This window comes from Arachis hypogaea, chromosome 18, assembly GCF_003086295.3.
Source record: "Arachis hypogaea cultivar Tifrunner chromosome 18, arahy.Tifrunner.gnm2.J5K5, whole genome shotgun sequence".
NCBI classification, from domain to species: Eukaryota; Viridiplantae; Streptophyta; class Magnoliopsida; order Fabales; family Fabaceae; genus Arachis; species Arachis hypogaea.
Genome location: NC_092053.1, coordinates 124,131,208 through 124,144,258, shown reverse-complemented (window position 1 = coordinate 124,144,258; position 13,051 = coordinate 124,131,208). Strand labels below are relative to the sequence as shown.

The 13,051-nt window shown below is 36.3% G+C and overlaps 1 protein-coding gene across 14 annotated transcripts; it reads left to right on the top strand.

The window, feature by feature from the left end:
- The first annotated feature begins 3,368 nt into the window (after positions 1-3,368).
- On the top strand, positions 3,369-12,006 carry LOC112769325 (putative pentatricopeptide repeat-containing protein At1g26500). Of its 14 annotated transcripts, none has more exons than XR_003815469.2 (4): positions 3,369-4,974; positions 9,104-10,696; positions 10,827-10,870; positions 11,302-12,006. XR_003815469.2 is itself a non-coding variant. In XM_029294978.2 (3 exons), exons 2-3 carry the CDS (start codon positions 8,639-8,641, stop codon positions 10,598-10,600), a joined length of 1,563 nt encoding a protein of 520 aa, XP_029150811.1. In that variant the 5' UTR covers positions 6,984-8,515; positions 8,612-8,638; the 3' UTR covers positions 10,601-12,006. The 14 variants fall into 14 exon arrangements, 4 of the variants coding, with proteins under 4 accessions (XP_025669589.1, XP_029150811.1, XP_029150812.1 ...); XR_003815466.2 differs by having other exon boundaries at positions 9,104-10,703; XR_011875938.1 differs by having other exon boundaries at positions 4,141-4,779.
- The last annotated feature ends 1,045 nt before the right edge of the window (positions 12,007-13,051 follow it).

Genomic DNA, 13,051 nt, shown 5'->3' with positions numbered 1-13,051 from the left:
GCAACCAAAAAACCAGTTTGAACAAGACATATTCACACTCTCGTACCAAAAGAAAATCACAATTTAAACTAACATAATCAATACACAATAGAGAAAGAAGAGCTCCTAGCATCACATTACTACAAAATTGTTGATTATAGATTATAGATAATAAATTATAGATTATAAATTATAAAAGAACTTCTACCATTATAATCCTAACCTTACAAGAGCTATTAGTTTATTCTATCACTACTTGAGTTCTCTTTTAATAGATTACAGATTTGTGATTGAAAATACTAACGAAGTTGGATACACTATGCACAAAGTTGCAACAACTTAACCAAGCACAAATTGAAAGCAAAATCCAAAAGATAATTATTATAAAAATAAAATTAAAAGCATAAACATGTCAAACAATAATGGAAGAAAAAAAACCAACAGTATGACTTGAGAATGATATAAGTAGCCGCACCAAACTCAGCAACGAGACAGAGAAAAACAAAAGACCGACATCGCAGCAGCAGACAAGAAGATGCGACACTAATAGCATGAGAGTAGCATAAATGGGTAAAAACCTAAGAATAACCTATGTAACCATTTTTTCTTTCCGTTGGGGGCTTTGACTGGCCCATACCCGAAAACATACCCTTTTCTATTCGCTCCAAAACATGTGGAATTTGCCAATTTCGTAAAGAAAGAAGAAACCTCAATATTTATCTTTTCATAATAGCTGTGTAATCAATAATAAATGGGAGAGAATTGGAGAGGATTTGGAGCATGAGCCTTCCACCGAAAATCACACTGGAGCTAAGGAGAGACTTCGACACATCAAACTAGGTTTCTTAGCAACCGTTCCAATTTAGGAGAGGGTGGAAACACTACAAGAAAAAAGGCTGTCGGCATACTTTTTTCTTGCCACGCTTTTAAAGCGTGGCCAAAAGTGGTCAATGGCCACGCTTTTGCGAGGGTGGCCACTAGTTTGTGATTTGGCCACGCTTTTTTTGCCATGCTTGAAAAGCGTAGCCATAGAAAAAAATCGACACGCTTTTACGAGACTAATTTGAGATTTGGCCACGCTTTTTTTCTGCCACGATTGAAAAGCGTGGCCATAGAAAGAAACCAGCACGCTTGAAAAACATGGCTAATTTGTCTTCTAGTGGTCACCTTTTTAAAGCGTGCCCATATCCTGTGTTTATTTCGGCACCCTACATAAGCGTGCCGATAGAGTTTCCTCCCCCAAACTTTAGTTTTCCATCCATTTTTTCCAGACTTTACTTTTTTTTTTCTAAGTTTTCAGTTTTAACTCTAAAAATGATAACAACAGCATACACTAATTTTACTTTGTTTTTAAATTCACTTTTAACCCTAAAAGAATAGCCGTCACATGTTCATCACTTCATCTTCATTGCACCCTGCTTGCCTTCATGTTCATCTTCATCGCTGTCGATGACTGTGGCACCCAGCTCGGCTTCATGTTCATCCCAGCCTTTCCTCTAACCCTCTCACCCGTCCCTCTCTCTGTCGCACCCTAAATGGCGTTGTTTTGAATTAAAAACATATTAATTTCGAAACCTAAATCCCAGATTCAATTCGTCCTACTTCCTCCTCACTCCCATTAGCAACAGCTCAAGCCCAGCAACGTTTTCCGCCACTATCGTCGGCATTGACACAGACGGCAACGCTTACCTCGCCCGGGTCCCTCTGGCTCGTTGCTGCTACTACATCTCTATCACTGAGTTGTCGCCCAAAAATTGCCTGTGGCCTCGCCTCTCCGGTATTCGTTGAATGACGTCTCTGCTTGCTTCTTCGGCGTCATCGACGGTAAGCTCCTCGTCCTCTCCTGTGACCTCTGTTCGTCCCTAATTCCTGTTGGTCCTCGTCCTCGTCCTCATCACTAACTCCTCTGGCCTCTCGCTGTTGGAGGATAGTGGAGTTCGTTGCTCTCACTTGGAGATGCAGTCAGTAGGGAGTTAGTGTGATAGCTAGTTAGATGTAAATAAATTTTGTTCAATGACTTCAATCACATAAATAAATTAAATTAAAAAAAAAAGGCTTAGTCAGTATCTATAAGAGTATTATTATTATTGTTTTGGTCATTGTTATAAATTGTTTGGGAAAACTGGTAAAGCCGAAAAGCATTCTTTTGATCATTGTTTTGATTTGTATACGTAGGATTACTTACTGAGTTCAGTTGTTCACCACTGAGCTTCAATAGTTTTCTGGTAACAGAACACAAATTCAGATTGATGTGGGTTGTAGATTGAAGAGGAACAACGTCTGCTCATTCAGGTTTTCAGGCGTTGCAGAAATTCCACAATGCATCTAATTCTATTTCCCCTATAATTTGAATTAAGCAAGTGCAGTTTTGTGAAACTGATTTCAATTCTATTTCCTTGTTGTTGCTGCAACTTTTTTTGGTTTTACTTTTTTGAATTATTATACGCTTAATAGGCTAAGTAGACGTGCTTCTCCTTTGTTGCTGCTCCACTCCCATGGCTTTTTGTGGGGCTCGGAAACCCTGGTGACAAGTACAGAGGAACTAGACACAATGTAAGTTTAAACGTTTTCTTTTGCTTTCTATTAGTTTGAGCTTCTCTAGTTACCACTAACCATCCTGTGCAGGAGGGATTTGAGATGATTGATACATTTGTTGCGTCAGTAGGAATTCCTATGGATATTTTTGGACCCTTAGTTTGAATGATTTTTCATTATTAGGACCTTTAGAAAGAGTTTAATATTAGCCATTTAACTGGTAGATATTTTGCTGGGTTTAGTTTGATTTTTCCTTAATTTCAGATGTGTTTGTTGCTAACATTAGTACTATAGTTTCTTTTTTTCTTTTTGTGTTTTTTTATTTTTGGTGGATGATGGTTTAGGGGTGTACCTTATACCTTGTTATGAATAAAGGGATCCCTATGTATTCTACTGTGTGGTTACCACTACGGGTTCTTTTGGAGTTTTCTGACATTTGTTATTCATATTATGTTTTATAATTTGCTTATTGTTTGTTTTTTTGTTATTCGTATGATCATACTTGAAGATTATTCGTAAAATGTATTGTGGAGCTTTCCAAGTGGTTGCTTTATCCGAGGAACGCCTAGTACAAGCTTGAAGTAATTCAATGACATTTCTTAATTCTCTTCTTAGAAATTCATTTTTGTTTGTTTGTAAATTTTTTGTACACTGTGGTTGCGTGTATAGAAATGACATGGCTAATTTGGTTTGAATTTTATTAATGTAATACTAATTTTTATTAATTTTTTTAAATGACATTCACATATTGTTGTCAATATTTTTTTTTATTATTTTTGGAGTGTATTAAAGTGCATGTAAAAGCAAAAACCAATTTTTTTTATAAATTTAATAAGGATATAACCACGCTTTAAAAACGTGGCAATAGGTTCATTTCTAGCTACGTTTAAAAGCGTAGCCTTATCTTTTCCTATCGACACGCTTTTGAAGTGTACCCAAAACCAACCTTTTGGGCACGCTTCAAAAACGTAGCGATATGTGAACTTTTCGGTATGCTTTTAAAGCGTGGCAAGAGATATAAGTGTGGCAAAAAAGAGAGCGTGCCGATAGAGCAACCGGCACGCTTTTTAGCACTTTTTGGCATGCTTTAAAAACGTAGCAGAAAGCTTATTTTTTTGTGATGAAAAAGGTACCTAGTAAATCGAGGTGCCTCTTTGTCGTCAGTCTAGGTCTAATAGAGTCGGTTGGCCATGAGCGTCGTCATCCAAGAATCATAACGCCTTCATGGAGACAAGGTTCTTCTCCAAAATCGATTTTGCGTTTAGTTAGCCAATCAGCAGCAACGACAGACATGTCCCAGATTTTTAAAAATTAAATAATAAATTAATTATGATTCATTTTATTTATTCAGGATATTAATTTTAAAAAATTTTATATTGATTGAATATTTTTTATTATTGATTTCAAAAGCTTTAATAATTAAAAAATAATAAAAATTTTAGATATATAATTTAATTTGAATAATTAAATTTTAAATTCTATTTTAAAATTAAAAAAACATTAATTTAATTATTTTTAATTATTAAATTAAAATATTTATTTAAAAATAAATTAAATTAATAATTAAATAATATTTTTAGTTAAATCTAAAATTTTTAATTTCATAGCCAAAACTCTAATTTCCAAATCAAAATTCTAATTTTATTTTAATCTAACCCTAACCGGACCGCTGCCTCATCCACCGCCATCCTCTTCCTCTACGCACAACACAGCGGTTCCAGCAAACAAAAGAAAGAAAGAAAAAGAAAGGGTAAATAGAAACAGGGGAAGGAGAGAAGAGAGGGAGTGCCGAGGGAGTGAGGGAGAAGAGGAGAGGGAGGAGCCGCGTCCAGAGTCGCGCCGCCTTGCCGCCAAGTCACCACGCCGTCGCGCTGAGGGAGAAAGCTTGCGGGAAGGAAGAAGACGCCGTCGAGCTGCTTCCCGTTGCCGCCGATTCGTCAACGAGTCACCGCGAAGAGAGAGAGACGCGCAGGAGGAAGGGAGTATCGCGGAGGAGGAGGCACCGTGTGCTATCGCCGAAGCCGCCTTCGCCATCGCGGTGGCCTGGGCTGTCCCCGGAGGGAGCCGCTGATCCCCCATCGCCGCCGCTGCTGAGGAGCTCGAGGAGAGAGAGACAGCTTGCAGAGGAGAGAGAAAACGCGATTGGGGCTCCGCTGCTGCTGCTGCCGTGGTTGTTGCCGCCGTACATGGTCGCCGGGAGCAGCGTTTACGCCGTCGGAGTTTGCTGCTGGTGCTGCGGCTGCTCCGTCCCTGATTTCTTTCTTGGTACAGTAAATCTTTTACCCTCAAAACCTCTGTCGCTGTTCTGATATTAGATGATTGAGTTTTGCGCGACGATTTTATGTCTGGGTTGAGTTACTGTTGTTAGCCGGTGTCCTTATGGCTGTTACCGCTGTGGAACATAGTCGAAGTTGGCGCCGTTGTTTTCGGTTCTTTAACGCGTTAGTTCGACTTTCCGAGGTAGGGGTTTTTATTAAAATATATTTTATATTACAGAGTTGTTATAAATAGATATGGACGTAAAAAAATGTATTTCTGTGATTATATTTGTTTTATGGAGGTGATTGTTCGCTGAATTGAATTACTGACTGCTTGAGTGATGTGCGGTTGTGGATGAGAAATTGATAGTGAAACTAGGTCGGCATTGAAAATGATTTGATTTTGGAAGCGGTTTGGTTTTGGATTGGTTTGATTTTATAAATGATTTAATATTGGAGCTGGTTGATTTTGAAAAAGACTTATTATTGGAGTAGGTTGGATTTTGGAAAATGATTGAGATTTGGAAATGAGTTTGATTTATTGGAAATAAATTGAATTAGAGAAATAAATTGATTTTGAAATGGTTTGACATCGAACTTGATCTTATCAAAATTGGTATTAAAATTACAAAAGATTTAATATTTGACAATTGTTTGATATTGAAGTTGGTTGAGAACGGGTTGGAAAATGTGGTTTTGATGGGACCTGTAAGGATAGCTTAGTTCGAATTTCAGAGGAGATGCTATCCAAAATTTTATAAAAATTGGAGATTTTTTTTAAAGTAGTTATTTAGAAAGTTTAAGATTTAAGGATTATATGACTTGTTTCGGAGTTATTAAGAAAAAGATTATGTTTTGAGTTTGAATTCTTAATGAACGGAATTGGAGGAATGATGAGGATTGAATTTGAAAGAAGAATGATGAGATTTGATTTTAAAAGTATGATTTTTGAATGAATTGAATGATATTGAAAAATGGATTTGAAAATAAAATTGAATTTGATTAAGGGTTGAGACCCTATGTAAGAGGCAGTGGCGTTGTCCATTTGCTCTGGGAAAAAGATGAGGAATAAGAACGAAGAAAATTGTGTTTGATTATGAAATTGAATAAATATGATAAATGAGACATGGTTGAGGATGATTGATGACAAGTATATCTGAATTTTCTCTCTGGTTGTAAGGGTGATAGGGTACCTGTTCCCTCTAATGGTGACAGGGCACATATTCCCTCTAATGGTGACAGGCACGTATTTTCTCTAACGATATTAATGCGCAACAGAGAGACAGTGTCCGGGTTAGCTACCGAACATGTCGTACTTGGCTATATAACCGACAAATGAGCTCATTAGTCATAGGACAGACATGCATCATATGCATTTGCATACTTTGTTTGAGTGTAAATTTGTTTTGATTTGCCTAATTGCTTAACTGTTATTAATGGCTATCTGAACTATTTGTTGTAACTACTATCTATACATGTGCTTTCCTTGTCTGTTTTGCCTGTGTTTGCTCTGGTGTAGTACTTTGGTTGATTGAGTATTGGTGCTGAATTGATGATAGTGTTGATTGATTTCGTGGTTGATTTTTAATTAAGATTTTGTAAAGTATATAAAATATCAAGCTGGTTCAGCATAAATTTAATGAACCTATATTTGAAACAGGTTGGTCATTTATATTGTTAGGAAACTTTTAAGATTCTTTTATAAGAAAAGTGAGTTTAGATTTCTGGATAATTAACTGATTTCTTTTAAAGAGGTTTTGGATTTTCGGATGGTTAAACTGTCGATTTTCAAAAGATTCATAAGAGAACGATAATCACTGAGCTTGAAAAACAGTTTTCTTATTTAATCTTGTTATGAAACGGAGGAAGAAACTTACGAAGAGTTTTGTTGCGTTTTGCTTATACGATGTTTTAGTTTATATATTATTCTTCCCTCGCCATTAACATTATGTTGTTGCAAGAGGGATAGGAAACCTGTTTTGTAATGAAACGCATTGTAAGTACTTGTATAAGAAGTCTGGTATGTATGTATATATATATATATATATATATATATGAGAAATGTGATCGAGTTCTGGTTATATATGCATGTTTGTTTTAAGAAAAAGTATTTTTGGTTTTTCAAAGGAGTCAGCGATATGGTTTCGAGTAAAAGGCTCATATTTTATTATTAAGTATATGAAGCCGAAGCCTAACATTCTTATAGTGAGGGTGTTATAACAGCGATTCCTCGGGCTTGGAAGGTCATCCATGGCAGAGGCGGAAGGGAGTGGGTTTAAGAGCGTCTAAATCTGTCACCGGCCAGCAAACAGTGAAGATGTTTGAAGACATCACATCGGCAATAACAGAATAATAAAGAAGTTCCATCAAGTTTCCTGAGTACTTTTTTGGTGTAAAGGTCGTCCTGTGTTGAATGTGGGGATTAGTTTTTTTTGTTGGTGTCAATTTGTTTGTTCAGCTCATGACAAAAAAAAAAAAAGAAAAATAATAATAATAAATAATTTTAATTTACCTTATAATTTTTGATAGTAGGTTAATTTTTAAGGAGTATTGCACTCTCTACTTTGTGTGGAGTGCACTAGTTTTCACCCCTTTTAGCTAGTCAATATTAATTAACTTTAGTTTTTAATTTATAATAAATAAAATAATTTTAAAAACATTACACGATATTGGTTAAAAAAAATTTAGTTACCTAATATTAATTCACACAAGTCACCAAAAAAAAAAATCACACAAAAACACCCTGTTTCCATCCAATGGGTCCACCACAAGAAGCGTTGAACCATTATGAGAGAGAGAGATGCATCAGTGGAGCAGAGGAGCTGCAGAGAGAGTTGAAGGCGAAGGCGGTGGAACAGTGGTAAAAAAAGAGAGGCACTATACTTACGTAGAAGAGGACTCTAAGGAGCAATGATGAGCTAATTGAATCTGAAGCAGCAAGCCTTTTTTGAAAATTGGGAATAATGGTACCAAATGAATGTTGGAGTTAATATGGGTTGATAAGAATTGAATTTTGTCAAAGATGACAGACAGGAGCACGCAATTGAATTGTTTATTGATTGACAAAACATTTGGAGGGAGGGAATTTGTAATGCTGAACTGAACACCCAATAATGTTGTTGATATTTGTTGTTATGACTCTTCCTTCTTGAAACATTGACACTACCAGCCATTGACTAAGGAGACCTACCCTGTGATGAATTTGGGATTTTCGAAACAGGTGCAATTGCAATAGGTGTAGGAGCAATTGCTGCATTTGAAACACTAATAATTAGTTGGTATACAAATGCATTATAATTTCATTAAGTCTATCAGTATATTTTCTTTTTGGAAAATTCTATGGTGTGAATTGAATAAGATGTCCACAGTATGGATCATGTGTGGTCTGCTTCCTTGGATAGCAATTCTAGTTTTGCTTAATCAATTTTCATTTGGCCAACCCAAGCTGAATTTTATATGCAAACTTTTCTGTTTCATTTTTTTGTTAAATGACTTTTCTTCTGTATTTATCATTTTTGTTTATTTCTCTTTGGATCTTCTGTTTTGCCTTAACCATGATAACATACCTATTGATAATCAGTAGTATTTTTTTCTTTAGTGATGAGAGGTTGTTGATTTTTTCTCTTTTCTGGGAAAAGAATAATGAATGAGATTGAAGGAAGCACATTTGTGGGGAAGTTGATAAGAGTATTTATAGGTAGAGGCTTGTGTCTCAAGCTGTTAATTAGAAGATTGCCAGACAGGTTTCTTTCTCTATAGATTTCAGCTTCCTTGAAAGCCGTTATTCTTTGTTTTTCTTTTATCATTCTATAACATGAAGTCTGAATCTGGCAAAACAGGTTACCAAATCATGATAAAGCCAACCCATGGAGGGGGAGGATAGGGGTATATTCTTATACAAGTTATTACATTTTGTAGTTCTTGATGCAGGGGTATGGTACCTACCTATCTTTCTTTTGAAGTCGATTTACTTTATGTGCTGGATGTATTTGCCCTGTTTATAAAATGTGTTGCCTTAAGCAGTTAGTCTAATTCAATTTGGATTTTTCACCGTAACCTATGATTCTCAAAATGATTGTGTTAGTTGTAAATAACTGCTCGCATGATGTAATTGTGATACCATGAACCTTAATCACCTCATTTATTTTCTTCCTGATAATTGTGATAGCTAAATACGTATCATAAATGAGAATGTGCAACCACTCTCGAATGCTTTCTGCATTTTAAAAGTTAAGTTTAGTGTAAGAATTACAAAGATTATTTTATGGTGAAAATAGATGAGAAATAGATAGGTGATAACCCAGTGTTCATACTTGCATTCAATGTTACAGATGCTTCTCCGACGAACTACCACCCTCATCAACAACCACCGCCTCCTTACAACAATCGCCACAACAGGCAACAACCCCATTACTCCGGTGAACCAGGACCAGCTCCGCCGAGTCTGCACTATCTTGTATCAGCAACAAAACATGCCCGAGTCACGCCTCAACTCGAAACTCGCCTCCACTGAGTTCCAACTCACCCACGAGTTCTTCCTTCAAGTTTGCAACACCTTCCCCTATTCATGGAGACCTGTTTACCGCTTCTTCCAATACACACAGCAACAAAACCCCACTTTCCCTCACACCATTGTGTCCTTCAACAAGATGCTTGATGTAATTGGAAAGTCTCGTAACATTGACCTCTTTTGGAGCCTTCTTTCTGATATGGCACGACGTTGTTTTGTTAACGATAAGACCTTCATTATAGCCCTCAAGACTTTGGGTGGTGCTAGGGAATTGAAGAAATGTGTTGAGGTATTCCACTTGATGAATGAAAATGGGTGTGGCTACAATCTGGAGACACTAAACAAGGTTGTTGGAGCAATGTGTGGTTGCAAGCTTGTTGATGAGGCTAAGCATGTTGTCTTGAAGTTGAGGGATTTGGTTAACCCTGATGCAGTTACTTATAGGATCTTGATTGAGGGTTATTGTGATAAGGGTGAATTGATTGAGGCTTCAAAGGTTTGGAATTTGATGATGGATGATGGGGTTAGGCCCGAGTTGGAAGCTTTTGAGAAAATGATGGATATTTTTTTCAAGAAGGATATGTGTGGCGAGGCGTTGAAGCTCTTCCGGACAATAAGGTTTAAGAGGATGGATGAGCTCCGGGATTCGAGTTATAAGTTGGTGATCAAATGGTTGTGTAGGAAAGGGATGATGTGTGATGCACAAGAGGTGTTCGATGAAATGCGTAGTCGAGGGATTCAAGTTGATAACTTGACTCTGGGATCCGTGGTTTACGGACTTGTCTCAAGACATAGGGTTAGGGAGGCTTATCAGGTTGTGAAGGAGATTGATTCACCGGATATAAGTGTATATCATGGATTGATCAAAGGGCTTGTGAGGTTGAGGCGGGCCAGTGAGGCGACTGAAGTGTTTAGGGAAATGATTAGGAGAGGTTGTGAACCAACAATGCATACCTATATAATGTTGTTACAAGGGCATTTGGGGAGGAGAGGTAGGAAGGGGTCTGATCCACTTATCAATTTTGACACTATCTTTGTTGGTGGTTTGGTGAAGGTGGGAAAATCGAAAGAAGCTGGAAAGTATGTGGAGAGGGTGATGAACAGAGGGCTTGAGGTGCCAAGGTTTGATTACAATAAATTCTTGCACCACTTTTCAAATGAGGAAGGTGTGGTTATGTTTGAGGAGATGGGAAAGAAGTTGAGAGAGGTCGGTTTGGTTGACTTGGCAGACATATTTGAGAGATATGGACAAAAGATGGCTACTAGGGATAGGAGAAGGAACAGATTTCCAATATCAGAAGACACTAAGGATGTGTAAATCTAATTGTTAAACAAATTGGCAAATGAATGAAAACTGGAAAATATTGTGTGTACATCCAGCATTGTGATACAGTGCCATCTCCATCCAGCATTGGTAATTGGTATATAACATATCCCTTTAAAATTATATATCTGTATTATAATTGTTTTTCAGAGTTATTGACAAACTACTACTTTCTTTTTCTCTTAAATTATCTGCACCTCTCTATGAACCCATAATTTAGAAGTAATCATTCAAGGAAAAGTTTGTGCAATTACCGCTTCTAAGGTAATGAACTGTTATTATTCTCTTGAGCAATATATTTGTTTCTGTAGTTGCCCATTTATTACAGATGCTTTCAACTTGTTATCTTCCCTTCATAATCGCAATTACAGTATGTTGGCAGTTTTTTTTTTTTTTTAACTATGGAGTATGAGCTAATGAATCATTATTTTTTTCTGCATGTTTGATTCCTCTAAATCTAACAACTTGAAAGTGATAACACATTAAAAAATGGAAAATTGTCCAAGTTGAATCCATTTCTAGATTAAGAGAATGCAATTGACACATTAAGACTTAGTTTCATGAAAGGGTGCATAGTGCTCACTGCTCCTTGTCCTAGTATGTGTTAAGATTATCTTTATGCATGTTCCATTATTCCATTCTATTCTGTCTTGGTGTTTAACATATACATAGCTTTAATGAGGACTTCTCTACAGAAAATAAAAAGACGATTATTGGCATCTTACGTTGGTTTTGTGAACTGAAAAAGTGTGCTGTCTGGAGCATTTTGCAAGCTTTCTATTTTAAAATGTGCTGTGGTATAGACATCTTGGATCTCATATGGGCTTGTCTGAAGATACAGAATTTGGTTTTCTTTGTACCATTGATTTGCTGCATACTTGCATGAAGACTCAACTAAGTTGCTTGGAATGAGTGGCTTATCTATGATTCCTTTGAAACTGTCATCAAACAAAGAATGTTACGAGGCAAAAGTCGGTTCAACTCCTTGTCATGTATAATTTGCTGTGTAATTCAAGCTTATAGATGGCTGAGATCAAACCTTAGATTGTTATTGGTTTTGTCATCAAGAATGTGTGAAATTGTGATTCACACATTCTTGTACAAATGATTGAAATGACAAAAGGACAACCATGCAACACATTTGGCAAAATCAGAGTGGAGCAAGGATAATTCATCAACGGTCATGAGAGAAGATTCTCCTGCGTCGTCTCAATTTTGGAAAATTGGCATTCACCATGATCTTGAAGCTTTAAGGATTTGGTTGGTGATTTTGGACTCCTAGAAGTGCAATCAAAGTTCGGAAGTGAGGTAGGGATTTAAATTAAAAATTGTTTAGTTTGTTTGCCAAAAAATCGTAGGACCTCAACTTGCCAAAATTGAATGAGTTATGTTGTTGGTAATGACCTGATGGAATATGAGTTGTTTGAATCGTGTGTAGATACTGGTTTTTTTCTTTCCTTCTGAAACCAAAAGAAGTCTTAAGACTTGTGAGCAACGAAAGAAGTTAGTACCTAGATTTAATTTCAAAATTGTATGAGGTTAAGCCGAGAGTATGTAGACTTCATCTTTATTTTTGAAAACAGTTTTTCAGATCCTTAAAGAATAAAACAAGCAGCAATAAAGGAGATAAGAGTTTATATTCTACCAATACTTGCTTACGTCTAGTTCTTAACATAGAGGGAAAATTTCAAATAAGTATTTATAAGATAACTTGAAGTGTCTGAATATTATGTATATTCAAATGTACAGGAAATCATCTCTTTATAGAGGAATTACAGAAATAGAAATAACTAAAAAATGGGAAAAATACTAGCCTAAAATAAGGAAAGATTTTTGTTCTTGCTGAGTTTGGCCAGTGTATAGCTCGTCCGTCGATGAATGTCTTCAAACTTCTCGTCGGGATGAGTTATACGTCGGCAATGAGAGAACAAAGGGGTGGGTACCTGCAAAAGACACTCCGACGCTCAAGTCAGTAAGTGTTTAAGAGGTATAAGAATAATTCTATGAATATAGAATGTAAGACATGAAATAAAAGTTATTATGTGTTGTGTGTAATAATTCTATGAATATAGAATGTAAGACATGATATAGAACTTATAGAACTTATCATGTTGCCCCTTTAGAATTAGATATAGAAAGTTTCTTAGTTTTTATAGGCATAGAATTGATAAATGATATTCATGTTATGACCGTTTGGTCATTAAGATTGAAATGATGGTCATTAAGTTAGTAATGAAGGTGTCGGTTACAAGCAAAGAATAAATGATAATTAATGCCGAGTTATAACTCATAATACACAATAAAGACCGAGTTATAAGGTGACAGATCACAGCTCCCAAGCTTTGTCTGCCGATCATATGATCCAGGCTAAGCTTAGAAAATAAAATGAGTTATAACTCTGTTAAAAGATAAGTGAATAATGATATGGTGAACCCCCAAGCTTAG

Excerpts from the sequence above, each read along its gene's own strand:
- LOC112769325 (XM_025813804.3), top strand. The coding sequence starts at position 4,894 with ATGGCTGTTACCGCTGTGGAACATAGTCGAAGTTGGCGCCGTTGTTTT. Across the intron at positions 4,975-9,103 it reads CGTTAGTTCGACTTTCCGAG|ATGCTTCTCCGACGAACTAC; the intron begins GTAGGGGTTTTT and ends TCAATGTTACAG.